The following is a 27601-nucleotide window of genomic DNA, read 5'->3' as shown; positions in this document are numbered from 1 at the left end:
CCTTCAGATAAACACACTTTGTCCATTATGGTAGTAGGGAAGGCCCCGTAACAAGTGAAGGCAACATGTCATGTCAGCTGTCATTCGTTCAGGTCCATGTACATCCTGTTACGCTCTAAGTCACATCAGTGACTTTTCAGAGGTGTTAACCAGGGTGGATGAAGTTGATTCATTTATTCTGGAAAGTTATGTCCACATACCTATATGTGTACAGCTTCTCTCCTCATAACCGGTTCAGGCAATCATCTTTGTGGTATGGAATACCATTTGAAGGGCTTTATGTCTCTTCTGGGCAACCTCCTCATAGCTGTTAAGACACGTGTGCAGCTTCCTCCTAGATACAATAGAAGCATAGAGGAAAATAAAAGAGAACAATACCCATCTCCTGCTGACTCTCATTTATCCTGCCTCCTTCCTCACTTCTTTGATTCTCCAACCTCTTACTCAGTTTCAAGCCTTCCTTTGCCTTAGCCTTAATGTGTTGGATTGGGCTCTTCCTCACCTTTCCGGGTGTAGTCAAAATATTGAAGCAACACTCCTGCCCTCTCACCACAAGACTGTATCCCTCTTCCAACCCACTAAGCAACACACTGTGGCTCATTGCTGCAGTGACAGTCCTGATCCCCGCTATACCCGGCTAAAGTACTCGTGAGAGCATACGTCAGGGAACTTTCAACCCTATCAGGAGGTTCCTGCTCTTGTCCTGCACACCGTGCCAGGCTGTTGCACCCGTAGTGCCCATCTATGCCAAGACTCCAATACCCCACCTAAAGGAGAGCTCTGCAGGGCTGTCACCACCTCCAGATATGAAAATGAGCCATCAAGCCCAGGTGCAGGAGGAATTACACCCCTGTTTGAAAAGTCTCCAAGGAAGAGACTTTGTCAGGCTCAGTGGAGTTCTCCTAACTAGAAGTTGGTTCCTTTGGTAGTTCTTGCAGAGCCGTCACCTGGCATACTTAACAAAGAGTTTCAACTTTTATAATTCAAATAAAAAAGTTGAGATTTGATTCTCACTTTGGCAGAAATCATGCTGAAAACCTTGTTTTGTCTCGGCCTCATTGGACTCTGTTGTCCCTAGGCAGGGATTTTTGTAAACTTCCCATTATGATTGAGGAATGGAGACGAGAGGTAGCACAAAGCACAAATTACTCAGTGTAGTAGAGTTTATCCACCTAGTCCACAGGGTCCCTTTCCATTTGACGACCCACTAGCCATCCCCGCTCTTAGTCACAGCATGTTTTGGCATTTTATATGGGCATGCATGGCAGAGGACCACAGAATGCGGCACAGATGTACGGGGGTGCATATGCACCCAAGCATCTGATTTCTTAAATAGACAAAGTTGAAGGTGGCGCATGTACACACGGCTTTCCCCACAGCGTGTAACTGCTATCATATAACGTGGTTACCCCACTCGCAGGCAACAGAGCTACACATAAGTAAATGACTGAATCAGCTCTTCCAAAGGACCCGGCAATTTCCCCTCATGATGATAATTACAGGACAATTGCTCACGAGTGGAACGAGGCATACCGTTATATACTACAGTATCAAAGGGCGCCGATTATTTTTAGGCCGCTTTCTACGTGGCCTCATTTGACTTGAGAAGCTTAAAGGTTTATTTTGATGATTCAGTAAATTCGGCAGCCAACATATTTAGGCCTAATTAGCGACGGGAATGTGAAGAGGTCAGCTTAAACCAGAGGCTCAGAGGCAGGGATTGTTATGATGGAAACTGGGCAGTTATTCTAGTTCGTTCTCAGCAAGTAAAAACCCAAAGCTGGATTATTTGAGGCAAATGAGGAGCGCCACCATTTTGAGTTCTTAACGCCCCTTCTCACCCACAACGTTTGGAATATATTGCACATTTTAAGGGGAAGTAATTCAGAGTTGCTTCTATGCCTCTATTAAAGGGTCTGTCCATTAGGACAGTCCCGGGTGCTTCTAAAACACCATCTCAGAGTCGGTCATCTGTGGTTCAGGGGTGGGAGTGCCGCTTGAATGCCTCTGTCCATGTGGCACTGGTGCAGTTTTCATCAATAGGAGTAGTGGGTTCTATCGCAAATCCCTTGTCTATGCGTAAACATGTAGGTGTATTTATGCAAAATGTCTGGTTCAAAACCTCCCATGATTCCCACACCAGAGTTTTGATTCAGTGTTGATACTTACATTTTGTATAGCTGGTCACAAGACGTACAGCATACGATCACCAGCTGCAAAAACAAAATACGTACTGCATCATTTCCGACTAATTTAATCGAGTGATTCATAGAAGCAAGCAATTTAGCTGTTTGTAGCCTAAATAGATCTATGCAGCCTGAATATGTACACGTGTCCAGAGTACGTGGATGCAGGAGCTGAGGAGAGCGCAAAGGAGGCTAGCTGTAGTAGAGTGACAGGGTTTCAAGGTAAGACTGTGCCTTAGTGTCCCAAAATATCTGAGCCAGATGAAGTGTTACATTATTGGTACATTACTCGATCACATTCGACTTACTGCTACACTTTAAAACACATGGAAGATTTCGGAGTCAGGCAGTAACATTGTTAGGTGGGATAAGAGACATCTGGTGCCATTTTTAAATCCATGTATCTGGTCTGCACCATCCTACAATGTGTTGACACTGTTACCTGTGGGTGGCAGACCATGTCCGCCGTGTCATTACTGTAAAATTATTTAATTGCTTCGAATTCACTAAGAGAGTTCAGAAATGCTGCTACAAGTAGGCTGCCCTCCTAACTTGTTAACCATATTGGTTCCTGCATACTATAGCCCATGGTTAGTCTGGCTTTCTAGATAAGGTCCTGGGAGAATATCTGCAGCACACCTTGGAGGGATAGACAATTCACACCCACACAGACTATGTTGTATCTTTATATCCTCGAAGGATATGTCCTTCTACCCCAAGATATTTTTTCAGTTGAGTTGCAGGGTTAAGTTGTGCTGCTTTTATTCCTTCACCCCTCTGTAATAAGCCAAGGTTATGACGTTCTATTCTCATTTCATGGACCATCAGGCTTGGGGAGGGTTTAATATATTTGTGTCAGCATGGGCAAGAGACCTTCTTTATGCATTTCCACTTTTGCCCTGATCTCATGACTATCAACAGTGGCAAGGAAGATGAATCAAGGTTAATAGTTATGGGCTTCTTATGCCCTCACTGGAGTGGGTGGCTTATGGTACGGTGACGAGACATCTCCCCAGTGTATAAATGTACACCTCTATGGCTGGGTCGTTCATAGGGTCAATCTCTTATTATTGTCAAATATATTTAGAAGGTGACCTGAAGCCAAGCTACAATGCTTTAGGGTGTTTACAGACTTTAAGAATGTACATAACAATAGCTAAAAATATGATGTTATTACATGGCAACAAATACATTATTTTACACAGACAAAGCAATATATGAAAAAGTAATTGCTTTAGGCAGTTTAAGGGAAAACTTCCATAATCTATCAGGCCTTCGACTGGATGCAAAAGTGCTCTGAATTACTCACTGATTTAGGATCCTTTGTCTGCTGACATCCAGGGATTCTTAATCAGGGACAACCGGTAAGCGTCAGAGCCTCCCTTGTGCAGAAATCTGGCGAGCTGCATCTTGGCCACTCAGTCAGACATCACCATTATTGTGTTTTGGAACAAAGACGAGGAACGTGAAATTCATTTGTACAGAAATTACCTTTAATTGTTATTAAACCTACTCTTCTTTGCTATAGACCTCAACACATGAGAAGATTTTCAGTAAAGTTCACTTTTTGGAGGTGTGTTCACCTCATTTATAAGGACTCTGACCCTAAAGAGTAGGCTTGGTGTACTGAAGATTTCTAGTTAAATACAGGAAGGCCAAAACTATTGGCTTCGAGAGAGTTTAATTCTATTATTGTTTTAAGTATCACCAATCAACCCTCACCACCCTTTCCATGAAGAGGTTCCCTGAATGTGTCTTAATTTGAAATGTCATGATATAATAATACACTATGAAAATAACCAACTTGTCTTCAGAAAATAATCTTGGAAACTGACATTTTAAAGAGATATTCCAGCCACTTGAAATGATGCTTCCCAAAACCTCATGGCATTTCAAAGACCCTAGCCTACTGGAAAGTCTTGGTGCAGCCCAGACCTGATTGGGATCCCAAAGCAGCCCTAGCCAATTGTGTCAGACCAGCCACCATAGCAAGCGACCCTGACCAGTACAATGGGGCTTAGGGCGTTCACCCTCCAAGAAAACATGGGAAAAAATGCAAAACAGTGCATTCTACAACATAATTTTCATAATATATTCCACTGTATTAGTTTTTAAAGCATAGTAAATGATGACTTTACAGTGCACCAGGATGCGTCAATATTTATTGGGGCTCTTCAATGATTCCCTCACCATCACCCTCCAACACTGCCTCTCATTTCTTCATAGCCCCTTTCTCACATGTATTACACTTGTTTTATAGCGCCTCTCTTACCAGTGTAGGGTGTTGGAATACTTTACATCGCACACATACAAAGAATCATACGTGTGTGAAGGAGCGTATACATAATGTTACATAAGACCAAGGGGACTTCTAGGTGTAAGGTTTGCATGTCATCCATGCTGGGATGCATTTTTTAAGAGTGGTTGGTCTGAGAAAGCATAAACTCAGGATTCAGAAAGTAACACAGTGGTTAGGGTTGACTTTAATGACAACAATCTATTTCTCACCAAACAAAAAAAATTTCCCCAAATTAGAAGAATTGAAGACTGGGGAAAAACAACTTTCTAACCTGTAACATGCAGTTCGTGTGCAGCTCTTTGATGGCAGTTCATAGCTCATTGTGCTAGATTATGATGGTGGCTTATGAATTGCACAGTAACCATAGGATCTCCATGACAAAAGCAGTAGCCCACTGAGCAATGCACAGAAAGTACTGTTCGGCCATCTGCACAGTACACGTTCTTTGCAGCAGGCATATTAACCCTCTGCGCTACCTTAGATGAGTCAAAACTGCAACTAGACACAGCTGATCTCTCTGCAGCAGGTACATTAATCACCAAAATGATATTGGCACTTGTATTGTTGCTTGCACACTGTTGGTGTACAAGGAACTCTGCTGTGCCTTCAAAACTGCTATACTACTCCAAAACCGGCCCACCGGTAACAAAAGCGCCCCAGCCCTCCACCCTCCCAGCCTCTCGGGGAAAACGCCGATGCCGGTGCGGCCGTGGTGCAGCCCTTTAGATCTCTCAGCTGCTGATTCTGGCACGGGAAACAAAACCACGATCGTCTATACCTAACGCTTCACACGCATCTCTTCCCTTTGAGAAAGTGTAAGTTCCAGTTCCGCGTGAAAGAACCGTATTCTGTTCGATTGGAAAGTAGGCTTTACCCGCAAATATTTCCACCCCGGGCCCCAGTCTGACGGTATGATGTGCTGTGACACTTTGACCTCGGTCTGAAACGTATTATTTCGTACAATATGCGTCTCTTGTCGAACATGCAGTTTCCACGAAAGTTTGAGACTCCTGTTACTTAAGTCAATAAATAATGTTAATTGTCCACAGGTCTCCAAGCACAATTTCCCACCTGCAGTAGTGGTACATTAAAGGGCCTGGCGCCAAGAGGATGAATCCCCTGGGGCAATAAATCAACCCATAAATAACGCAGGCTTTTCTTAAAGGAAATTCATTTTTATGACAGAGTATCCTGTGCCTCTTTATGACCGAGATATGTGCTAAGGAGATTCCAGCGTGGTAGGGCAGGACCTTCTGCGGAAGGGAGTATATCATGGCAGCTCAGTGTGTCCCCTGGAGGCCTCTGTGCAACAGACAGCGCCGCGATGCTGACTGAGGATGGGGAAAACAGGTGGGGACATGGAACACTGAGCAGGTCATCCAGTCTGTGAAAGAGACACTAGGCGCAGGCGCGCGCCGTTAGGCAGGAACCTGGAAATGTGCCAAGAGAATCTCCCTCCTGAAGTGTAAAAGCAGACAAGGGTCTCCAAACGCTGGCCTCTCTACCTTGTTTATCTGCAGGCTATTTCCGATTAATAGAAATAAACTTCCATGGCGGATGCATTTCATTGTCTCGTTCCATGAGGTACAATATAGTGTGTGCGATAACCCCCTGCGTGCTCGGGGCCTCAAGTGACGTGTGGTGGGGGAACCCGCAAAAGGAAGGAACACACATATAGATCTGTCATTGGGCTGGACCCCGAGCGGTCCATTTGTCTTTGTTTGAACCCTTATGAGCGAGCCTGGCGTGAGGCAGGGTAAGGATTGGGTCCGCAAATAGGCCCCGGCAACCCAAAAAAACAGGGTCCCACATTTGAGGAGCTTGACCTTTCACAAAACGTTACTTGGTTAGCATCAGGCATCTAATATTTTTTTAGAGAAATGTGGGGTAAATTAAGCATTTTAAAGCTTGTAGGGTCAGTATCATTGGCCACGACTGAAAATACTGCAGAAGTGAAAACTGAATACTTGTAGCAGTCTCAACACCTTGTACAGCGATGTGAGAGAATACTCCCAATCAACTGTGTCTTTGATTCAGATTATCACATAGGTCACAAATTAAACACAAATCCAAGGAGGGAAAGGGCAGGGCAGGATCTCTGGCAAAACAACCTACAATGACAAGAAAGAAAAAAGCAGCTCTGAAATTCCTCCTCTCCATGATTCGCTACAGAAGGGTTTCAGAGACTAAAAGCTCTAATTTTCACTGGCAGCTTTGCTTTGTTTCTGCCAGCTGTTTAGGTATCACTTGAAACAGCGGTTGCGTTGTTGCTTGTGAGACATTTTCTTAGCTTACAATGATCTTATAACCACCCCATTTATTATCACTGGTTAGCTTCATCATCATTCTCATTTGCTTGCTTTTCTTTGGTTAGCACATGCCAGCTTCCCTTGTGTTTGTCCTTCTCCTGAAGCATGACCAAGTAGTTGTGTCCTTCCACTGCGCGCACTTTCAGAACTACTTTTTTCTATTTGTTGACGCACTCCATTAGATTGCATGTCTTTGAAGACCACCTCCCTTCTCTCTGCCCGGTGTCTCTCTTGTATCCGTGTGCTTTTATCTCCCTTGCTGTTGTTGCTTGCCCCCTTCATCTCTCCATGTTGTTGCTTGCCCCCACTCGCTGTCTGTGTTGCTGCTTGCCCCATTCCACCCTCAATGTATGCTCAATGTAAGCAAGCAGCCCCCAGCTACCATCTGTGCTGTTGCTTGCCCATCCCACCCTCTGAATTGTTGCTTTCTCCTCCTCCCACCATCTTTGTAGTTGCTTGCCCTCTAGCTATCGTCTTGTTGCTTGCCACCATCCACTATTGTTCTTGTTGCTTGCCCCTGCTGTCTTCCACCCATTGTCTATGTTGGCCCCTCCTCCACCTGCAATAACAATGAAAACAAAATAGCGCTAGGATGCGGACATTTAAAAAAAACTTTCATGAATTCCTCCCTCCACAAAAAAAACACTGGCGAGGACGTCACTGGCTGCATCAGAGTGCTTTTTTCCCAAATTTCAGCCATGCAGTACAGTAGCTGCATTGCTGTGCAACATGACTAAAACCTTGACGAAGGCAGTAGCTTGCGTAGCCCGCCTATTGGCTTTGCCAGTGCTTGTTTTTAATACAACCAGCAGTATATAATAACCTCCCATTCACTGCTAATAAGACTTTATTATTACCCAAAGAACCATTTTTAGCAACCTTAGAATAAAGAAAGATTAAGTAAAAAGATAATACAGTTCTATTTGTTATGCTTTGCAGTTTGTATGCAGCACCTTGGCAGATCTGCAGCCCCTTTGTGTCGTGGGGATGGTCAATGGCTTAGGGCATCCATCATTTTGATCTTAATGGGGGGAGTCTTCCCAGGGAGAGGTGTGGCCAGGATCTTTCTTAGCACTACCTCCATCTCCACAGCGCGGGATGCCGACATGTCTTGAGAGAGAGCTAAGACCAGGATGTAGTTTAGTCTAATGTAATGTAAGTCTGGCATAGAATGAGGCCACTCAGTGTCACTGATCTGCACCCTTGTATAAGTTGTGCTCTAAAGCCCTTGACCTGATAGTCATCAGTGCATGTGCTTGCTAGGTTCTACAACCAAGAATAGAACACATCAATGGATTCCCCTTCCCTTTGCCAGGCTTGTATCAGTTTGAAGCGTTCAAAGTCTGGGTTTACCTGTGGATCAAAGTGAGCATTGAGCTCTTTGATGGCAGCCTCATAGCTGCCATAGTCATCATTGGTGCCAGTCCCTGTAAGATGTTCAAACAACTTATAGAATTCCTCCCAAGCAAAGCGGAGTAACAGTGATCTCTTGGTGGTGCTGTTAATTTCTTGGGTAGCACCGAAATTGTTATTTATTCACCCCACCCATGTCTTCCACCTGTGTGCGGCAGTTGCAGGGTCGGCCAGTTCACTGAAGGGCTGGCAGACGGTTAGTGAGTTGTGCGTGCGTATTCTAATTGCAGTAGAGGCTGCTGGAGCAAGGAAATATGCCTACCCTTGAACGTTATGGGCCTCATCAGCCATGTCGCCAACTTAGCCATGATGGGGTCCCTGTGATATGAGGCGCGAGGGGACTACTCATAGCCTTGGTGGGCTCACATCTGTTACTTACCTGTTGTGATTATAGTCCCAAGTGTGGGTTTGGAGTACGTGTCTTATCCTCCCTATGCAGCGATGTCTGTGGATGGAGTAACTGAGTCAGTATTGTCATAGTGGTGCCCCCGGTGAGCCCCACCAGATCTTTCTTCTGCCTCTCTGATTGGACAGTGACATTCAGAGTAATAGTCATCAGGGTACAGTGGCAGACTATCATCACTGGTGGATGCTGTTGGCAGTCAGTCACTTCAGATGGCAAAAGGGGCAGAATGCAGTGACCGATGCATGCTACTAGGATGAGCATGTGCCCATGCTGGTGGCCTGCCCCTGGAGCTTTCTGCTGAAGCGCTGTTGTTGTGCGTTGTCCACAGTGCCTCAGCTGCTTGCCAGTTATTAGAGGTGGCAGCAGAGAAACTCATGGCTCCTGAAGCTCTTGTGCTGGGAGGTGAAACACAGCATGCACTGCAGGTGTGTCACTACCTCTTCACCAGTGTGATGGCCTAAAGTGATTGGTGTTTGGTGGGGACCAGCAAACGGAAGACAAGCACACAGATTTCTCATTGGGCCTGGACCCTGAGCGGACCAGGTCTCTTTATATTTATACACTTCCATATGAACTCCACCAACAGGTTGCATGCAGGTCTTCTGTGTATCATGCAGAGCCAGGTCGCTCACTTCACAGTGCATTGGCGTGTGCACGTTAGTCATGTTTCATTTGTTTCTGTTGTATTGTGTATTAGAGTCACCATTATTTGTGAAGATGCTTCAGATATCTGAAAGTACATTGGGTAGTGTACAATATCAGTAGATATACACATTATATTGCATGCACTTATAAGGCTGGGTTTACAGTGTGGCAATGTGGTCCTTAAGCATGACAAATACTCCTAATGCTTAAAAAAAACAAATGTTACAGGGCAGTTAGTAGTTAGTTTCTGAATTTACTCGCACAAAACCATAGAAATTCAGCAGTTATAGTTATGGTTAGCTCAAGTAACTATAACTCGGGCCCTCAGGTAACTATAACTCGCGCCGCCACCATGCACAGTTTTCTCCTCAATAATTTTACTGCAACTGTTACATTGATATTATTGATGATGTTATCAAAGATCTCTTGAGTGATGTAATATGTGGGGTAGTTGGCAGTGAATGTCAAGGGCGCGAGTTATAGTTACGTTAGGACAGAGAGTCACATAGAGCCCCTCCTCCTTTCGAACTAATGGGCTCTCCACCTCCTCTGGACCATTTTGTCCCATTAAAAAGGGAGGGGGGCCATACAGCCTCTCCTACCTAGGGAGATTTCGGCCCCAGGGACCCCATCCCCGGGGCCTGGCAACATCCTCGTGGGTGTCCTGGCCCCACCCACGGCACCCACTATTCCTTGATGGGGACCGCAGGTAGGGCCTCAAAGCCCCTCTGGTCCCCGCCGACTCCCCTCCTCCTGTAGGAGCCGGCATTGCTCCTGCATGCAGGAAGCGGCTGAAAATGCAGCTCCCTGCATGCGGGAGCAATACATGACAGCAGGAAGGGAAAGAGATGAAAACTCTGCTCCCAGCAAGCAGGGGCAGTATCAGTGCTCCCGCTTGGTGGGAGTGAAATTATTTTTGCTACAGCTATCTCCCAACGGTGGGCACCTCGGGAGGTAGCAGGAGCTGGCCCTGGATGGTGGCGATCCCCAGGGATTTATAAGGCTCCAGGAGGGGGTCGACGTGGCCCTCCTCCCATGATTTAAAAAAATATTTATGGCCCCCAGCAATGTGGTGCTCCCTGGGGCCAGGGGAGTCTGCGTGGACCCTTTCTTTTAAATTTATTGTAGCCCCGGGGAGGTGGCAGTCCGCGGGGCTGGGGAGTCTACTTGTCTACCCCCATTTTGTTTTTAAAATGTAGCACTGGGGAGGAGATGGTCCCTGGGGCCGGGTGGGGTCCATGCTGATCCCCCGCATTGTCATAATATTAAAGCTCTGGGGAGGTGGTGGTCTGGGGAGGTTGGTGGGTGGAGGGCGGTCTGCACCAACCTCCCAGCATCATTATATTATTATAGCCCCGGGGAGGTGCTGGTCCCCGGGGACTGGGGGGTCCGCACAGCCCCTTGATATTGCGTTGTTGAGCACCGGAGAAGTGGTGGTCCCCGGGTCTTTACTAATAAGCCCTATGAGGGGTGACCATGCCCCCCGTTCTTTATACATCACGCATACCCTGGGACCTGACCCACCTGTAGGCAATATAAACATGAAGCACAGGAGAACATGTTTTTATTTAAATTCTCAGCAAAATCTGTGGTTCCAGCTGTGGATTTTGCCAAGATTTGAAAAAAAATACTTTTTAGTCCTGGCTTTTGTGGAGTCCCAAAATGTCTGCCAACACTTCCTGGCTGAAGTGTTGGCAGCCAGTCAGATCTCAGTAGGAGATCTCTGAGATCCACGGCTCTAGATAGCTATATTTTTTGCCCTTTAATATCTTGAAAACTATTGGATGAATTTATAAATAAATTAAGGGTGGTCTCTAAACCAAAAGCTACCTTTCTGCCGAATTTAGTGTAATTCTGTCCAGTGGTTCGAGCTGTAGTCATGTTCAAAACCACTACGGGATTTAAAATGGGAAACACACTTTTTTGACACCCCCTTTTTTTCAGCCCCTGCTTGACAACTCACCCCGAAGTTTTCCATGCACAACAAGTCTCTTGGGCACACTTAAAAAAAATAGATTTTTGAAAATTCATCAAATGGCTCCAAAGATATAGCCAAGTCAAAAAATGCTTTTTATGGAAACTAGATCTTAATTATAACTACCTACTGATGACCACCAGTAGGTAATATATATTCACACAAAAAACAAAGGTTAGAGGGATATTATAGTTAGGAAATAGAATTAAAAAAACCTTAGAAATTCACTGAAAAAAAGAAAGTTACAGGGACGTTATGGTTGGGTTCTGAATTTACTCATACAAAACCATAGAAATTCAGCAGTTAGAGTTATTCCAAATAAATATAACACGCGGCCTAAGGTAACTATAACTTGTGCCCCACCATGCACAGTTTTTTCTTCAATAATTTCCCTTCTAATGTTTGATTAATATTTTTATTGACCTTATAAAAGTTGTCATGAGTGCTGTAATATCTGGGGTAATTAGCGGTGCATGCCGAGGGCGCAAGTTATAGTTATCTTAGGCCGCAAATTATAGTTACTTGAAATAACTCTAACCATAACTGCTAAATTTCTGTGGATTTGTGCGAGTACATTCAGAACTTAACTAAAACATCCTTATAACCTTTGTTTTTTTTGTGAATCTCTATTTTTTAAAAACAGAATTTTAATTACTATACGTTAATCCAACCAGTGTCGTGCATGGCTTTGGCTGTGTGCAGCGGAGGTGGACTGCTGGGCCTGGTCTCTGGCCAGGCCCTGTGGCCAAGCCCTTATAAACAGCTAACCCTGCGCATAGCGTTTGGCCATGCACAGCGGGTGTTTGCCGCAGGGCCTGGCTTGCAGCCAGGCCCTCCTGTCAAGGCCCTATAACCACATAACGCTACTCAGGGGTTTGCTGTAGGGCATGGCCTGTAGCCAGGCCCCGAGATCAAGCCCCTATAAACACACAACCCTGCGCCACACATGGCCTTTGGTCATGCACAGCAACCAGGCCCTGCAGCCAACTCCTATAATCACCCAACTACTTGCCACTCACAGCCTTTGGCCATGTGAAGTGGGGGTTGGCTGCAGGGACAAGCCCTTTATAACCACCCATCCCCGCGCCACACACCGCCTTTGGTCGTGCGCAGCAGCGGTATGCTGCACAGAGAGTTTTTTTTAGGCTTTGATGAATAATATTCTCAGAATGAGATATTTTAGGAAAAATGGAAAATAAAAATTTATTTGACAATTAAAAGAGACAGATCACCTTTGAGAATGTACCTTAAACATTTCAAGTTAAAAATAAATTAAAGTAGGCAAACAACCAGAGACACACTTAGACTAAAACCCTCAACATTGATTGTGAGGGTCAGAGACCTTAACCATTAGTATACTTTTTTTTTACTTTTTTTTTTTTTTTACTTAGAGGACCACGAGGGGGGAGGTCTCAAGTCCCCCACGTTCCTACCCGGCTCCTGACTCCTGTGGAAGCTAGCATTGCTCCCGCAAGCAGGGAGCTGCTTGAAATAGAAGCACCCTGCTATCAGGAGCAATGTTTTTTCATCTCTTTCCCCGCATGCATACTTGCGAGCAGGGAAAAAGATGAAATCTCAACCTTCTGCAAGCAGAAACTGTTTGACAGCTCCCCCCTGCAGAAAGCCGAATTTGTATGCTTTTGCTTGATAGGAGCTGTCAGTTCTCACCATGCAAAAGGAAACAGCTTGTCCCGGAGTCGGGCACCCTGACACATACATGGCCCTGGGGCGTGGTGTTTCCTGGGCCTTGTATGGCTCCAAAAGGTGGACCAAGCGGCCCCCCTCCAACATTATAATTTGCCCAGGGGGGTGGTGGTCGCCAGGGCTGGGGGTCTGAATATGACCCCCTACCTTATTTCAACTTAGCCCTGGGGAGCTAGCGGACCCCAGGGCAGTGGGGGAGTTCTGGTGCCCCCGCATTTCATTTCAAAATCTGTTCATGGGAGGTGGCAGTCCTCAGGGCTGTGGGGGGGCCAGGTGCCCCCCCCCCTTGGCATTTCAAGTTGTGCCCCAGGGAGGTAGTGGTCAGCCCCCCCTGCATGTCCTTTCAAAATGTGCCCTGGGGAGGTGACAGTCCCTTGGTCTGTGGGGAGACCCAGAAGAAGGCCCCCCGCATTTCATTTTGAAATCTGCCCTGGGGAGGTGGTGCTGGGGCTGCAGGGGGGCTGGGTGGCCCCTCACATGTCATTTGAAATTGTGCCCCAGGGAGGTGGCAGTCCCTGGAGCTGTGGGGGGGCTGGTCACCCCCCTGCTTTTCATTTCAATATCTGCCCCAGGGAGGTGGAGGTTCCCAGAGCTGCTGGGGGCGGCTCCCTGCATGTCATTTCAAATTGTGCCCTGGGGAGGTGGTGGTCCCCGGAGCTGTGGAGGGGCTGGGCGGTCCTCTGCATATAATTTCAAATTGTGCTCCGGGGAGGTGGTGGTGCCAGGGCTGCAGGGGGGCCGGGTGGCCTCTCACATGTCATTTCAAATTGTGCCCTGGGATATTGGTGGTACGTGGGGCTGTGGGAGGGGGAGGGGGCAGGCGTCCCCCTTGCATGTCATTTCAAAATGTGCCCCAGGGAGGTGTCAGTCCCCAGGGCTGCGGGAACACCACATTAAAAATGTCAATACCCCCAGGACCTGGCCCACCCGGAGCTGCATTTAAACAAGGGCAGGACATTAAAACATTTTAAAAAAAATGTTTGCAGATCTGCCCCATCTTCCACTGACAATTTTAAAAAAATGCTTTTTTTGCAGTCAGGGGTCCCTCTTGGACTCCAACACCAGAGCTAAGGGGTCAGGGTGTCCCTACCCTGGCCCCTTTTTCTTTTTTTAATCTTTTTTCTAGGACTTAGCCGAAGCCGAGTCCCAGGATGGCTGCCACCACTTCCCTGTTGAAGTGTTGGCAGCCAGTCAGATGTCAGCACGAGATTGGGAGGATTTGCATAGCCTCCGCGTCCCTATATATATTTATATACAAATTTGTTTTTCTTTAATATTTCAAACACTACTGAATGGATTTTCACCAAAGAACAAGCATTTGGAATGCAATCGGTCGCACGTTTGCTCAAATTAGAGCAATTTGCATTGCAAATTCCTTACTGGACTTTTCTAACCACTCAAATTGAGAATAAAAAGTAAAACAGTTGACATAGGTGAGCCGATTCCAAGGGCCATGGCCGCCATGAGCTTGAGCTTGAAGGAGAGAGACAAAAGGAAAAAGAAGTTCGCTTGCAGTCAAACATATCAGCAATTGTGCAGTTATCCATGTAACAGGGGCAGTCTGAAAGGCGGTAACAAACCCTCCCCCTTCCCCCCTCTTCAAGGAGGGACAAACATAAAGCATTTGCAAATGATGGCAAAGGATTTTTGAAAGGCAAGCCCAGGAATGAGCGAAAGTGATGGGCATGGTTAAAAGCCCACAATACTTACAACAGGTCAAAGTGATTGTGCGCTCAACTGAAAAAAGGTGCTTTCTGAACCAAGCGCTAACTTTCTGCCAAATTTGGTGTAATTTTGTCCAGTAGTTCCGGCGCTACTCCTTTCAAAATCCCTATGGGAATTACATGGAGAAAACACGTTTTGGGACTCCCCTTTTTCCCGGCCCCAGCTTGACGAATCACCCTGTAACTTTCCAGACAACAGCTGCTGTGAGCGTCAAATTCTTTTTGAAAATGTTGTGAAGATTTGTCAACCGGCGCCAAGTAAAAAAACAAAATGCTTTTTCTTTAGAAACTGGGTCCTAACTATAACTACCGACTGGCGACCACCAATGTGTATGTGTGTGTAAAGGTTAACAAACAGAGGTCTAATGTGTTAGGACTATTGCCTGGTTGACGTTTGCCACTGTTAAGAGTTCTTTTATAAGAGCCTGAGATATTGTGTGTGATTTATAAATCCAGGTCCGCTCTGAAAATTAACTGTTCAATATTAATTATTTTGTATGCTGAACTTAGAACCCGCACGGCAGAGTATGTCACATTTGGTCTGTTTTGTTATTGGTAGACAGTACATTGATTTTACTGCTGATTTAGCTTGGTCACTTTTTTACATTCTTCTTGTAAGATCTGAAGCAAACAGACCACATGTCTTCTTAAATCTGAGGTAACCCATTCCTTTGAACCAAATATTATCTTGGCTTTTTAGTTTAGGAGTTTAGGAAAGTGCACACATGCCTAAAGGTTTCAGTGCTAGATCTCATGATGGTGATTCCGGATCTTGACAGTTGAGGGAGATTTGGCACAGAGTTAAAAAGCATCGATCTGATAGAGACTTCTAATTGCAGATTCCTTACCTTAGAATTTCCCCAAGGTGTCAGTCTGGATCCAGAGATTCTTCTTGAGCAGTATCCTTGTGCGCTGATTCAAGCGTTGCAGCTCCTGTCACTGGATGATGTCCATGATGGATCTGCGCCTCTTGTGTCTCTGGTGTTTGGAGCATGACTACAACCCGAAGTCGGACTCCAAGTGCTGGGCTATGAACCCGAAGGCTTTGAGGGAGCAGTCCCTAAAGCTGCTTGCAACCAGGCGCTCAGCTCTGCATCGCTCCTGATCTTGGTTGAGAGGAAAGTCCAGAGACAGCTTGTGGAGCCCACACTCTTCATCATCCCACTCCAAGGCATTGGGATGTTTGAGTAAGTACAAGAAGAAGTTGAAGAACAGCAAGCGTTCTTCGTCTTCGCCCTGTCTCTTAGCTGACATGACACAGGAAAAGGAGCACTGTTGCTCTAGGCCTCCATCCTCGGAGCCTGCTTCTGGGTCGGCTCCACGCTTCTCTGAGTTTCTGGGAGCCAAAGTCACCCAATTCGGTGAGTTTCAACAGGCCATGTGCCTCATCTTTGGGCAGTCCCATCCTGCTGGAGCGCCTTCAGGCCCCGCTGGTTCACCTGTGGCCCCCTCAGGTTCTACGCCGGCGGCTTCAGCCTCGGCTCCGGAGAGCACCCAGAGGTCCGTTTACCGATCCAAACCGGTGTCGGTCGTGCAACCTCGACCTCCCCTGACAACGGTTTAGATCTCAACACTCCCGGAGCCACTCATACCTGCAGTTGAAATGTATCCCATACTTATTCCCGACTCCGACATGGAGCCGAACCTGCTTCGCTCAACGCTGACTCCGACTTTGGCAGAGACCTTGCTCCTTAGGTCAGATCCTGACCCTTATTCTTATGGGTTTGGGTGCGGTGAGACTTTGGAGGGGTCACTGGACCCTTTAGATTACCAGCTTGATGACTCCATGAACTGGGCTACGGTCCTGGGTGAAGCCAGTGTTCTGGACACTTCCCCTGACACTGGCATGCTTTCTCCCCCTACCGTTGCTATTGAGGAGGGATTGTCTTCTTTCCTGTTGGTGAGGAGAGTAGCCAAGATCCTGGGTCTCAAGCTGCCTTCGGTGGCCATCAGGACTAACTGCATTGCTTCAGCCCAGGTCTTCCTCTTCAGAACCCCTTTTGCCCTTTAATGAAGCCCTCACTGATGTCCTGCTGGGGAACTTGGTCCAAACCCAGCACAGGGGCTCCTGTAGGTAGGACAACTGTCCATGGCCATAGACCGGTGCCTAATGACCTAATGTTCCCATCGCAACACCCAACCCCTGAGAGCTTGGTTATCCAGGCCTCTATATCCCTACGTGCATTACCTTCTGCACCCTTGGATTGGACCAGCTTGGGAAGATGATGTTTTCTTTCTCCAGTCTGGCATTGCAGTCCGTGAACACTGCATGCCTCTTGGGCCATTGCTCCCATACTTTATGGGACACAGTTGCACAGGTGGTGCCACAGGTCCTGGAGGAGGCCCGGGCCATACTATCCCAAACTGTTGCTGATGGTAGAGATGCAACAAAGTTCATGATACGATGTGGACTGGATACGACCGACCCACTAGGTAGATCGGTTGTGTTGATGGTGTCCTTCAGGCGCCACGATTGGCTGAGGATGCCTAGCTTTTCAGGGGATGTCCGAGCCACGCTTATCTACATGCACTTCAATGGCATCTGTGTTTTCGGAGACAAAGCAGGCTTAGCACTCAAGCGCTTTAAGGAGTCCCAGGCTATGGCCAGGTCCTTGGGCCTTGCAGCTGTCCCTCGCCCCACCCTTAGTCTGCTTTTTGCCCCTTTCATGTCTACGGAAGAGGTGCCCAACCACCTCCCTTTCCCTCTAGCCACCATGCCGCACATGCTGCCCAGCCTCTGCGTGGTGGGAATGTGGGATCCAACGTCCTCATGGATCAGGGTGCCAGCGGTCAGCCCAGTCCACTACCCCTCCCGCTGCAGCATCCAAACCCTCCTAGTGTGACATGTGTCCCCATTAGGGACCAGTTGGAGACAGGATTTGCCATCACCTGCCTGCTGGGAATCCATCACATCAGACAGGTGGGTTTTGCAAATAGTCCAAAGGGGCTACTCCTTCACCTTTAAAGGCTGGCCCTCCATCCATGCCACCATCCTTTGATCGGATGGCCCCTCACATGTCACTTCTCCACGAGGAAGTTACAGATCCCTTGGCCAAGGGAGCCGTAGAAAGGGTCCCTGTGCCAGAAGTAGGTTGTGGTTGTTATTCCTGCTACTTTCTGGTGCCCGAAAAGGACCACGGCCTCCGCCGTATCCTAGACCTCTAGCCCCTCAATCTCTTTGTTGGGTAGGAGATGTTCAAAATGCTCACTCTGGCTAAGGTGCTATCTGCTATGGACCCAGGAGACTGGATGGTAGCATTGGACTTGCAGGACGCATATTTCCATATTCCCATCCTGCCTGCCCACAGGCGTTACTTGCGGTTCACGGTAGGCCACGAGCATTTTCAGTTTATCGTGCTCCCCTTTGGCCTTGCCAGTGCCCCTCGGGTTTTCACAAAGTGATGATGGTGGTCGCAGCTCATCTGCACAGATCAGGGGTTTCAGTCTGCCTCTACCTCGATGACTGGCTGTTGAAGGTCTCGCCGCAGGCTGTCATCTCCCACGTCCAGATTATGGCGGACCTTCTTCACCCGCTGGGGTTCACTATAAATGTGCCAAAGTCACACCTGACTCCTTCTCAGACGCTCTCTTTCATCGGAGCCGTTCTGGACACAGTGCAGTTTTGGGCCTATCCTCCCGAGCAGTGAGTACAGGATACTCAGGCTATGATACCGATGTTTCAGCCTCTAACCTGGGTTTCAGTGAGAATGTCTCTGAGGCTGCTGGCCCTCATGGCCTCCTGCATCCTGCTAGTGACACATGCGAGATGGCATATGCAGAATCTGCAGTGGGACCTGAAGTTCCAGTGGGCGCAGCATCAGGGGAATCTCTCCAACTTGGTCCAGATCTGGGATGTGGCAGCCACATGGGAGAGGCAGAGATCAGAGGTCTTCAGCAGAATCTGGGCTCCATATTAATCTTTTGGAGCTCAGGGCGATCAGGCTAGCATTGAAAGCATTACTTTCCTTTCTCAAAGGGAAAGTGGCGCAGGTGTTCATGGACAACACCACCACTGTGTGGTACAGCAACAGGCAGCGTGGGTGGTGTTGTGGCCCTTTGTCAGGAGGCTCTGTGCCTCTGGACATGGCTGGGACATCAAGGCATTTCCCTGGTGGATCAACACCTGGCGGGCTCTCTGAATGCCAGCGTGGACAAACTGAGCCGTCAATGCCTGGTTGACGGCGTCTCCATATGGAGGTGGAGCAAGGACTCTTTTAGTATTTGGGAGAGCCTTGGTTACATCTGCTCATCTCCACAGAGAATGTGCAGTGTCAGCTATTTTGTGCTTTGGAGTTTCCAAGGCAGCACTCATTCTGCAACACTTTTTGTCTTGAGTGGAACTCATGCCTCCTTCTGCCTTTCCGCCAATACCACTTCTGTCCTGAGTTCTCAAGAAGATCAAGAATGGCCAGGCCCGAGTATTTCTGGTGGCTCTGGACTGGGCAAGAAGAGTCTGGTATCCCGAGCTATTGAGCATGGCCATTGATCCTCTGATCACACTGCCCCTTTGGGAGGATCTTCTGTCGCAGCAGCAGGGGATGGTTCTCCACCCAAACCTGTCTAGACTTCGCCTTCTTGCATGGAGATTGAGCAGCGGCAGTTCACAGCTTTTGATCTGCCACCCAAAGTCTGTAATTTTATCTTGGCAGCCAGGCATCCCTCCACCAAAACAGTAAACGCCTTTCGATTGTTCATACTTTCTTTAGCTGAGCAGGGCTCTGCTTTGGGCACCCTCAAAGGTTATTTGTCTGTTATCCCTTTTTTCCTCAGACTACCTGACCAACTCTCTGTGTTTAAATCTCCTGTTGTTAGTAGATTCCTGAAGGGTTGTACACATATGTTTCCTCCTTCACCGTTCGTAATGCCCCAATGGAATTTGAACCTGTTTCTTGCTTTTCTAATGTGTGCTCCTTTCAAGCCACTTCGTAACTGTCCGCTCATCCTTCTGATTTTAAAAAGAGCCTTCCTTGTGGCCATGACTTCTGCCTGCAGGGTGAGCGAGTTGAAGGCCCTTTCTTCAAAGTCACCCTTCCTTTCCATCCCTGACAAGGTGGTGCTTCGTACCAGGGCTTCCTTTTTACCAAAAGAGGTTACGCCATTCTGTGTAGGCCAGTCCATCACCCTGCCTACTTTTTACACATACACACATCCTTCTAAGGAAGAGGTGAGACTCCACCGCCTGGACCTGAAAGGAGCGTTGTTGTTCTACATTGATTGTACCAGAGAGTTCCGGATGGATGATCCGACTCTTTATGGGTTATGTGGGTGCACAGAAAGGTCGGGCAGCGCAGAAGAAGACTATCCCCAGATAGGTCCTTCTCTGCATTAAAATGTGCTATGCATTGGCTAGGAAGCAACCCCCAGAGGGTTTGCGTGCTCACTCTACCAGAACAACAGCTGCAACTACTGCGTTAGCATGCGGAGTTCCGGTCCTGGACATCTGTCAGGCAGCAATGTGGGCGTCATTGCACACATTCATCAAATACTACCGCCTGGACAGTCAGGTCCTAGTAGACAGGTATAATGCCCGTTACATCCTTCAGGACTTCCTAGTATGATCTTGGTTTGCAGAGCCACCTTCGGAGATGGTATTGCTTGGGTATCTATTCTAAGGTAAGGAATCTGCAACTAGAAGTCTCTATCACATGAACAATTTACTTACTTTTGGTAACACATTATCTGGTAGAGACATATTCTACTTGCAAATTTCTTACCAACCCACACATCCTCCCCACTCTACGAACTGTTTTCTAGGGACAGTAACTTCCCTTTCAGGGCCCTAGTTCTGACGCACTAGTGGTCAGTGTTCTTCATGGCTCTTTGCTTCTGGCATGGAAAGTTATGAAATTAAACTGACGTCAGCGCACCAGGGTTGTGCCTATATTGGACTTTGATGTCATATCCGGCGCGCATGATGCTGATGACGGACGCAGAACCGACCGACGCCACCTAACGGCATGCTGGGGTACTGCTTGAAAATCTCCAGATCCAGACTGAGGCGGTCGCCGCCCGCCTTGCGGTCACCGCCGAATGACCGCCCCGCGGTCAAAAGACCGCGGCGGCCATTCCAACTTTCCCGCTGGGCCGGCGGGCGCCCTCCAAAAGAGCGCCCGCCGGCCCAGCGGGAAAGCCCCTGCAACAATGAAGCCGGCTCCGAATGGAGCCGGCGGAGATGCAGGGGTGCGACGGGTGCAGTGGCACCCGTCGCGATTAGACAGTGAAAATCTTTGTGGGGCCCTGTTAGGTGGCCCCTGCACTGCCCATGCCAGTGGCATGGGCAGTGCAGGGGCCCCCAGGGGCCCCACAACACCCATTCCCGCCATCCTGTTTCTGGCGGTAAGAACCGCCAGAAACAGGGTGGCGGGAAGGGGGTCTGAATTCCCATGGCAGCGCTGCAAGCAGCGCCACCGTGGAGGATTCCCTGGGCCAGGGGAAAACCGGCGGGAAACCGCCGGTTCCCCTTTTCTGACCGCGGCTTTACCGCAGCGGTCAGAATAGCCCTGGAAGCACCGCCAGCCTGTTGGCGGTGCTTCCGCGGTCCCCGGCCCTGGCGGTCATGGACCGCCAGGGTCGGAATGACCCCCTGAAACCTGGTGGAAATTTTAAGGTAAGGAATCTGCAACTAGAATATGTCTCTAGCAGATAATGCGTTACCAAAGGTAAAAAACGTGTTCTTTAATTTGATGAGCCAGGGTTAGAGTGCCACACCTCACAAATGTAGGTTGTACTCCACTTCAGCTCTTTCTAGGTGGGGCATACATGAACCACTTCTTTTTTGCAAAATGGTCACCTTGCTTAGTAAACAAGGTTACCTGATGTGATCAATTATGGCCACAGAATGCTGTGAATAAAGTTCACTCAGTTGTAACCATTGCTGTCAAACAGATTTGGTAGTTACCTAAACAATGTAAACAGATGTGGCTCTTCCAGGAAGTACTTTTATTTAGTACAGTTTAATTGAAGTGTAATCTGCAACTGGCTAAGGCTAGAGGCTTCGATAGCTGATCGGCTTGATGTGTTGGTTGTCCTTATTGATGTGTTTTGCTGTATTTCAGTGGCTGAAAAACAGCATTAAAAAGTGCAGTTTGGATTTCTTTCCACGCAAAATAGAGGAAATATTGTTTTGGATGTTCAACATTGATTCATCAACTTTAAGATGATACAATATTTATCTAGCCAAAAAGCAATGGGCCTCCGAATGTCAGTGGTAGGTAAAGTCATCGGCAGACGCACTAAAACGTCAAAGTAATAAATGTGAACAAGTGTAGATAAAATAAGAGAAGTGATAAAATGAGGGCATTTTCTCTGGTCCATGCCATTGTACATGAAGGTTGCTATGGTTTGTGTAAGGATAACCTAATTGAAAAGTGCAGTGAACTTTTTACCAAGAGACTAGTAGTTGGAAAGTTAATATAAATACAAATCTGACCCTAAAAGCGCACATTGGTGTTTTTAATTTGAGTTAGGTGATTAAGTTTGAGTGTATAAATGCAGCGTGAGCACTTTTGTCCAGTTTATGAGTGTGTTCATAAATGTGAAATTTGGAGGCTATTTGTATGCGGAAAAGTCACTCTATGTAAAGATCTTGCCCCTGTTTGCATTTCCTGCTACTGGAGTCTGAAACATTTTTTTGACAAAATCATCTGAAATAACTAGACATAGTTGTTTAACTGTAGTCGTTTAATGCCGGCCGATTGTTAAGAACGACCAGTGCAGCATTTTGAAGTGATGGTCAATAGGGCGGGCTTATGCAAACAGTCTTTGTAGGAGCACAAGACTGGCTTGAGGATGTCCCGGACTCCCAGTGAGATCTGGCCATCCATTATTGGATTCTAAACAGGTTCAGGGAATAGCAGTCATAGAACCCAAAGAACGAGGGCAACTTAATCTGAAAAGCTACCTAGGTCTACTACCTAGATCCCTGCAGCTAACCTCTCTGTGGAACTTAAATGTTCATTGACTTAGGAAAGAATATGGATGTTCACCTTTAGTCACAGCTAGCATACCAGCCCAAAAAGTTCAAAGAAGCTTGGGGGAAGTTACTCTAGTGCAAGATGGGATGCAAGCCCAACCCGAGCTCTTCAAGATAATCAGAAAACAGGGGTCTGATTGGAGCAAACAGGCAATGCTTATTTACGTCGCCTGGAACTAGAAAGTTCACAAGCTGCTAAGCTTAGCCTGCTCCCAAGAAGTCCTAGTTCATGCTGAAAGGGAATTTTTGCCACAGCCTACAGCTTCTAACAGATCAGACTGTGATTAACTCTCCCTCTGTTGAGGGGACCGTCCGTCCAATTGGAAACCGTATGCCTCTCGACTACAGCTTCTATTTGTCATCTGCTTGGCGGGCTAGCACTTGAAAGTGGCCACAACTGCTACATTGCAGCACTTGTGTAAAGTACCCTCAATAAATACATCTTATTGACGCTTAGGAAGTGGTAAATCTTTGGTTAGTTTCTTAAGGTTTCATGCTGTGCTAACACTGTCAGCTCAGGCCGGAGGGTATTGATAAAATGTGATCAGTGCAAAGAGGGATCAGCATGGTTTAATTAGTGTTTTGTTTTTAAATATCCCCTTCAAACGTAGCCTCTGCTGGACCCTGTTACATTTTCATGTATTTAAAATGCTCAGAGGTTCTCCTTCTTTCCTAACACGGTGATCAGTGGTGTGCTTCAGGTTGTTTTTTGACCAGGAAGCGTCTTTTTGGATTGGATAACTACCCAACCCTGGGATTTTCGTGAAAAGTGCCTTTAAGAAATGATATCCACTAGGACACTTGATTTTTCTCATTCAAAGTTTGGATTACTGCTGTTTAGTCTGTGCAGCACCACAATCAGCTTGCATGGACAACAAAAAAACTTCCCCACCTGCCATCACCTTTGGCCTACATAACTTAGACACTGGTGAAACTTTCCCTGGAATATGCTAATGTTGCATAATATTTGCCCTATTACCATGGTTATAGTACCCGTTGCATTGGCAGGCAGCCCTTAAGCTCCATCTATATTTCCATAGTACCTTTATTTTAAACATTTCTTTTTTTTAAATCTATAATTTCTTTTGTAACACCTGTTGCACGATGTCCGAGCTGCCCCGTGCACTGCTGTGCTTTGATTAATACGACCTCATGTATTTCCTTACTCTGCTTTATCTCTTGCCCAGCCCTGAAAGATTCCAGCAAGAAATCCATTAACAGTGACTGGAAAATAGAACTTCCTGGGGAATTCCAGATTGCTGGTACCACTGTGCGCTATGTCAGACGGGGACTGTGGGAGAAGATCTCTGCTAAGGGACCTACCAAGTCACCTCTGCACCTTATGGTAATTTGAATCATTCCTTTTTTTTTTTTTACCAAATGTCTTCAAATCTTATTTTGGAGGCCGATGGATCAATGATTCGATCTGCTTACATCTAGCATGGAATCTGAAAAGCTGTACATATGATGTACCTTCATGTAATGGCATGTCTTTTCTCCTGACTCAAGAGCAAATACACAAATGTACCATTCTCTGCTTGTTTATTTTGTTTAGTCATTGAGTTTCACAATGGGGATAGTTGGCTATGCATCAAATTCAAGCTTCTAATTGTGTCTACAGTCTAACTCGTGCCCTGTTCTCTCTTAGATTGCCACAAAAACATCCACTTCTATACATGAGTATCCAAGTAGAATTGTTGGAGCTCTGCCCATTCCATCTCATCAAAAAAGGGCTGAAATAAGCAGTTTATGAAAGCTGTTTTTTCATTCATTTATATTTGGTGATTTATAGTGTGCCACTTGTATTCACTGAGATGCTTCAAGGCACAGGAACTAGCTTACAGTGTTAGAGTTGCAATGTCTTAGTCAATGAAACGCATTTAAGTAAAAGTAAAGTGTGGCTACAGATAGTTTACAGATGCAAGGTTGTGGGACTGCATTTGGACCAATTTCCTTTCAGTAGATTTTGCCCACTGACCAGGGCCACTGCGGTGTTTATTGGCTATGACTGTAGTCATAGGTTTGGTAAAACAAAAACAAAAAAAAGAATAATTGTAAGCACTTCTCTAAACTGAAGTTGATCCGTTTTAGCACCATTTATATAATATATACCATACATTGAATTATCTCCAGCAGGTATTATCATTACCTACGTCAGTGGGACACATTTTATCAACCTCTGAAATTTAGTAGACTGAGCCACCCTGGGTTTTAACCTGTGAGGTACAAGTTATACATACATTTTTGTAATATCTGCTCAACCCACTGAACTAACTTATCCTGCAGGCCACACCGAGAAGACTCCAGCCCCAGGCACCCTGTGCTTGCTTTTATAGTGTATGGATATACGTCTGTGTGCGGGCGCCAGCACCAAAGGGAAGCTGACCCGTCCCCCTCAATAGAAAACGATTGTACAAACAATGCAGAAACACATTTGGCTGAAAGGACCAGGTCCTCAGAGCTACTATTGTGACCGATATTCGAAACCATGTGCTTCTGGAAAATAATCTATATTACACGTGGCTGTAAAGCTGAAGTAAATTGCTTTCACATGGCGCCCGGCTTCAGCATGACATACCGCTGGGCTGCCATGATAAAAAACCCCTTTAACAGTTGTGCTTTCGGCATTTCTCCAAACGGGTGACTTTATTTCAGTTATATTTCTTCGAGCAGCTGTGTTGTCTAGTCCGTAGTAACCTCGATCAGTAGTAGGGCTTTTTTGAGTTAGCACTAGGCCCCTGACCATGAGAGCCCAGTCTCAGGGGTTTTGGATGATGGGGCCTGGCTGAACTTGCTGGAACTGCAGCTCCTAGCGGAGCTGGGGGAGGAGCCAAGAGGGAATTTTAATTAGAAATCAGGGAACCTCCCACTGGTGGTCGGTGGCTACCATACACCATTTTGTGGTCCGAATTTAGTTCATAATTTCCTGCAAACGTGCTGCAAAATCTTTCTCTGCGCTTGCAACTTTTACATTGGTAAGTAAATTGGCGCAATGTTATGGTTTGTGCTAGGCAAATGGCTATGCAAAACCTTAAAACCCATATATTTGCTTTTATTGTAATCAAATGCTATTTGCAGTACATAAACGTCAATGGCAGAGACAAATTGCATTTTATGTTCTCATGGTAAAGGTTGGTAGATTTTGGCAAGCCGGTCATTATGCTTTAAAAAATTCAAGGATGCTTAAGTGGCTGGCGGCAAACAGAGGGGCGGCTAGGAGCGTAAGGGAGGATGCTGGGGGGAATTCTAATAATTTTAAAAATAATAATAAAAAATAAAAAAACACTTACCTTAACCCCGAGCGCCACTCTGCTGCTCAGTCTCCTTGCTGCAGGCATAGGCTGCCAGCCTGCCCTGCGGCCAATTCTGCTCAAAGCAGCATCAGGATTGGCTGGGTGTTCCCCCCCAGGGTGCTCCCAGGCAGACTGGGAGCCTGTGCAGGCTCTCTCCAGCCTGGCAACTGTGTCGCTGGGCTGGAGAGAGCCTGAGACGGCTGGCCAAACACACATGCGCTCTGAGAGGGAGTGCTGAGCAGTCCCCCTCACTGCACGTCAGCCCCATGGCCCCAACTTTTTTACTAAAAAATGATAATAAACACAGTTTATTATCTTTTTTTGGTTAAAAGGTTTGCAGCTGCCGGTGGCAGGGGACAATGCTCCTCCGCCCTAATGGAAGAGGCGCTCCTGGACTCCGAGTACTTATGTACCACTTAATAGCTCTTGGAAGAGGCTGAGGTGCATTGCAGATAGGTAGCACGGCACTGAGTTAGATGCTTACTATATTAGATAATTTCATAATGCATAAAGAATTACAGTGTCTCATGCTAATCATCACACATTTATCGTGCAGTTTATAAACACACTGTAATGACAATTATCATGCTTTGGTACAGTGTGTTATGCTGATCGATATACAACAATTATGCATTTGTAAACACGGTTATGCTTTTGGTACTATCTGCTACGCTCATTCATTATCACACATTTATCATCTGCTTGTAAACACTGTTATGCCGGTTGTTGTGCTTTTGGTACAGTTGGCCGTGGTAATTATCGCACAGTTATCGGGCGTTTTTACGTCTGCCATGCCGTTTGTCATGCATTAGTCATACCTTGTCAAACGATCATAATTATGTATGCACACTTACCTACTGCAATTCACAATTTACAAGATTGTTACAGCTCTGTTAAGTCACAAAGGAGTGCATTGTGGATTCCACCTGGAAAAAAACAAGAGCAACTCATTTGAGGCACTGTTAAACCCTCAAAGGGTTTATGGCAGTCAGCTTAGGAGGGCATTGTTTTACGCCAAAGGTGTGGTGTATGGTGTTCACCCAGAAGCAACATAAGGGCAACGTGTTGGATCACTGTTAAACACTAAAGTGTGTGCACAGTGGCGTTTAACAGAAGTGCCTAGGTTGCAGCCCATTCAAGACACGGTTAACCTACCTGTAAAACACTATACAGAGTCCATGCAGGACACACATATCCCTCAAGCCCACCAGACAGTACTTTATGGAGTCCACTAAGAAAGCAACAGAAACCGAACTCCTGGGGACAGTGTTAAGTAACCAAGGAGCACAATATCAAGTCTGCCTGGTAATCCTTCATCAATGTGTCTTCAGGCTCAGCCAGATGTATGCAGCAGCACCAGTCTTCCTTCCATTTCTTTGGGTCAGTTATTGTCTTCTGAACTGATGCTTCTTTCTAGCCACCCCGTCATAAAAGGGATGCGCAAAAGGTTATTTCCACAATACATGTAATACATATTTATTATTTAAGCCACATTTTGCAGGATATCCCTAGGGGTCAGAATGATTACAGAGCAGTTATGGCAATTTAGTATCTGTCGTGCTAATTGAGTCAATCCAAAGGACCCAGACTCCTTTAAAGTTATGAAAATGATGTTTGCAGGTGGCCAACATTCCCTCAGTGTTATCTTAGCTGCGGGGCACAAAAACATAAACCT

At 46.6% G+C, this 27601-nt stretch overlaps 1 protein-coding gene and 1 long non-coding RNA gene across 3 annotated transcripts in view; one reads left to right on the top strand and one right to left on the bottom strand.

The window, feature by feature from the left end:
• ADAMTS17 (ADAM metallopeptidase with thrombospondin type 1 motif 17) overlaps nucleotides 1–27601 on the top strand; it is a 1096962-nt gene that overhangs the window by 875523 nt on the left and 193838 nt on the right. For both annotated transcript variants that reach the window (XM_069222781.1, XM_069222782.1), the window contains one exon: nucleotides 23821–23978. In XM_069222781.1, the coding sequence (XP_069078882.1) occupies nucleotides 23821–23978 (158 nt within the window). The remainder of the gene's footprint in view (nucleotides 1–23820; nucleotides 23979–27601) is intronic.
• On the bottom strand, nucleotides 218–26855 carry LOC138284239 (uncharacterized). The gene is made up of 3 exons (XR_011201368.1): nucleotides 26781–26855; nucleotides 2170–2213; nucleotides 218–334 (listed from the first exon to the last, which is right to left on the bottom strand). It is a non-coding gene; the product is annotated as an uncharacterized lncRNA (long non-coding RNA).

Source organism: Pleurodeles waltl, chromosome 3_1, assembly GCF_031143425.1.
Source record: "Pleurodeles waltl isolate 20211129_DDA chromosome 3_1, aPleWal1.hap1.20221129, whole genome shotgun sequence".
Lineage (NCBI taxonomy): Eukaryota > Metazoa > Chordata > Amphibia > Caudata > Salamandridae > Pleurodeles > Pleurodeles waltl.
Note: the sequence above shows the minus strand (reverse complement) of the source record. Positions and strands in the feature narration are given on the sequence as shown.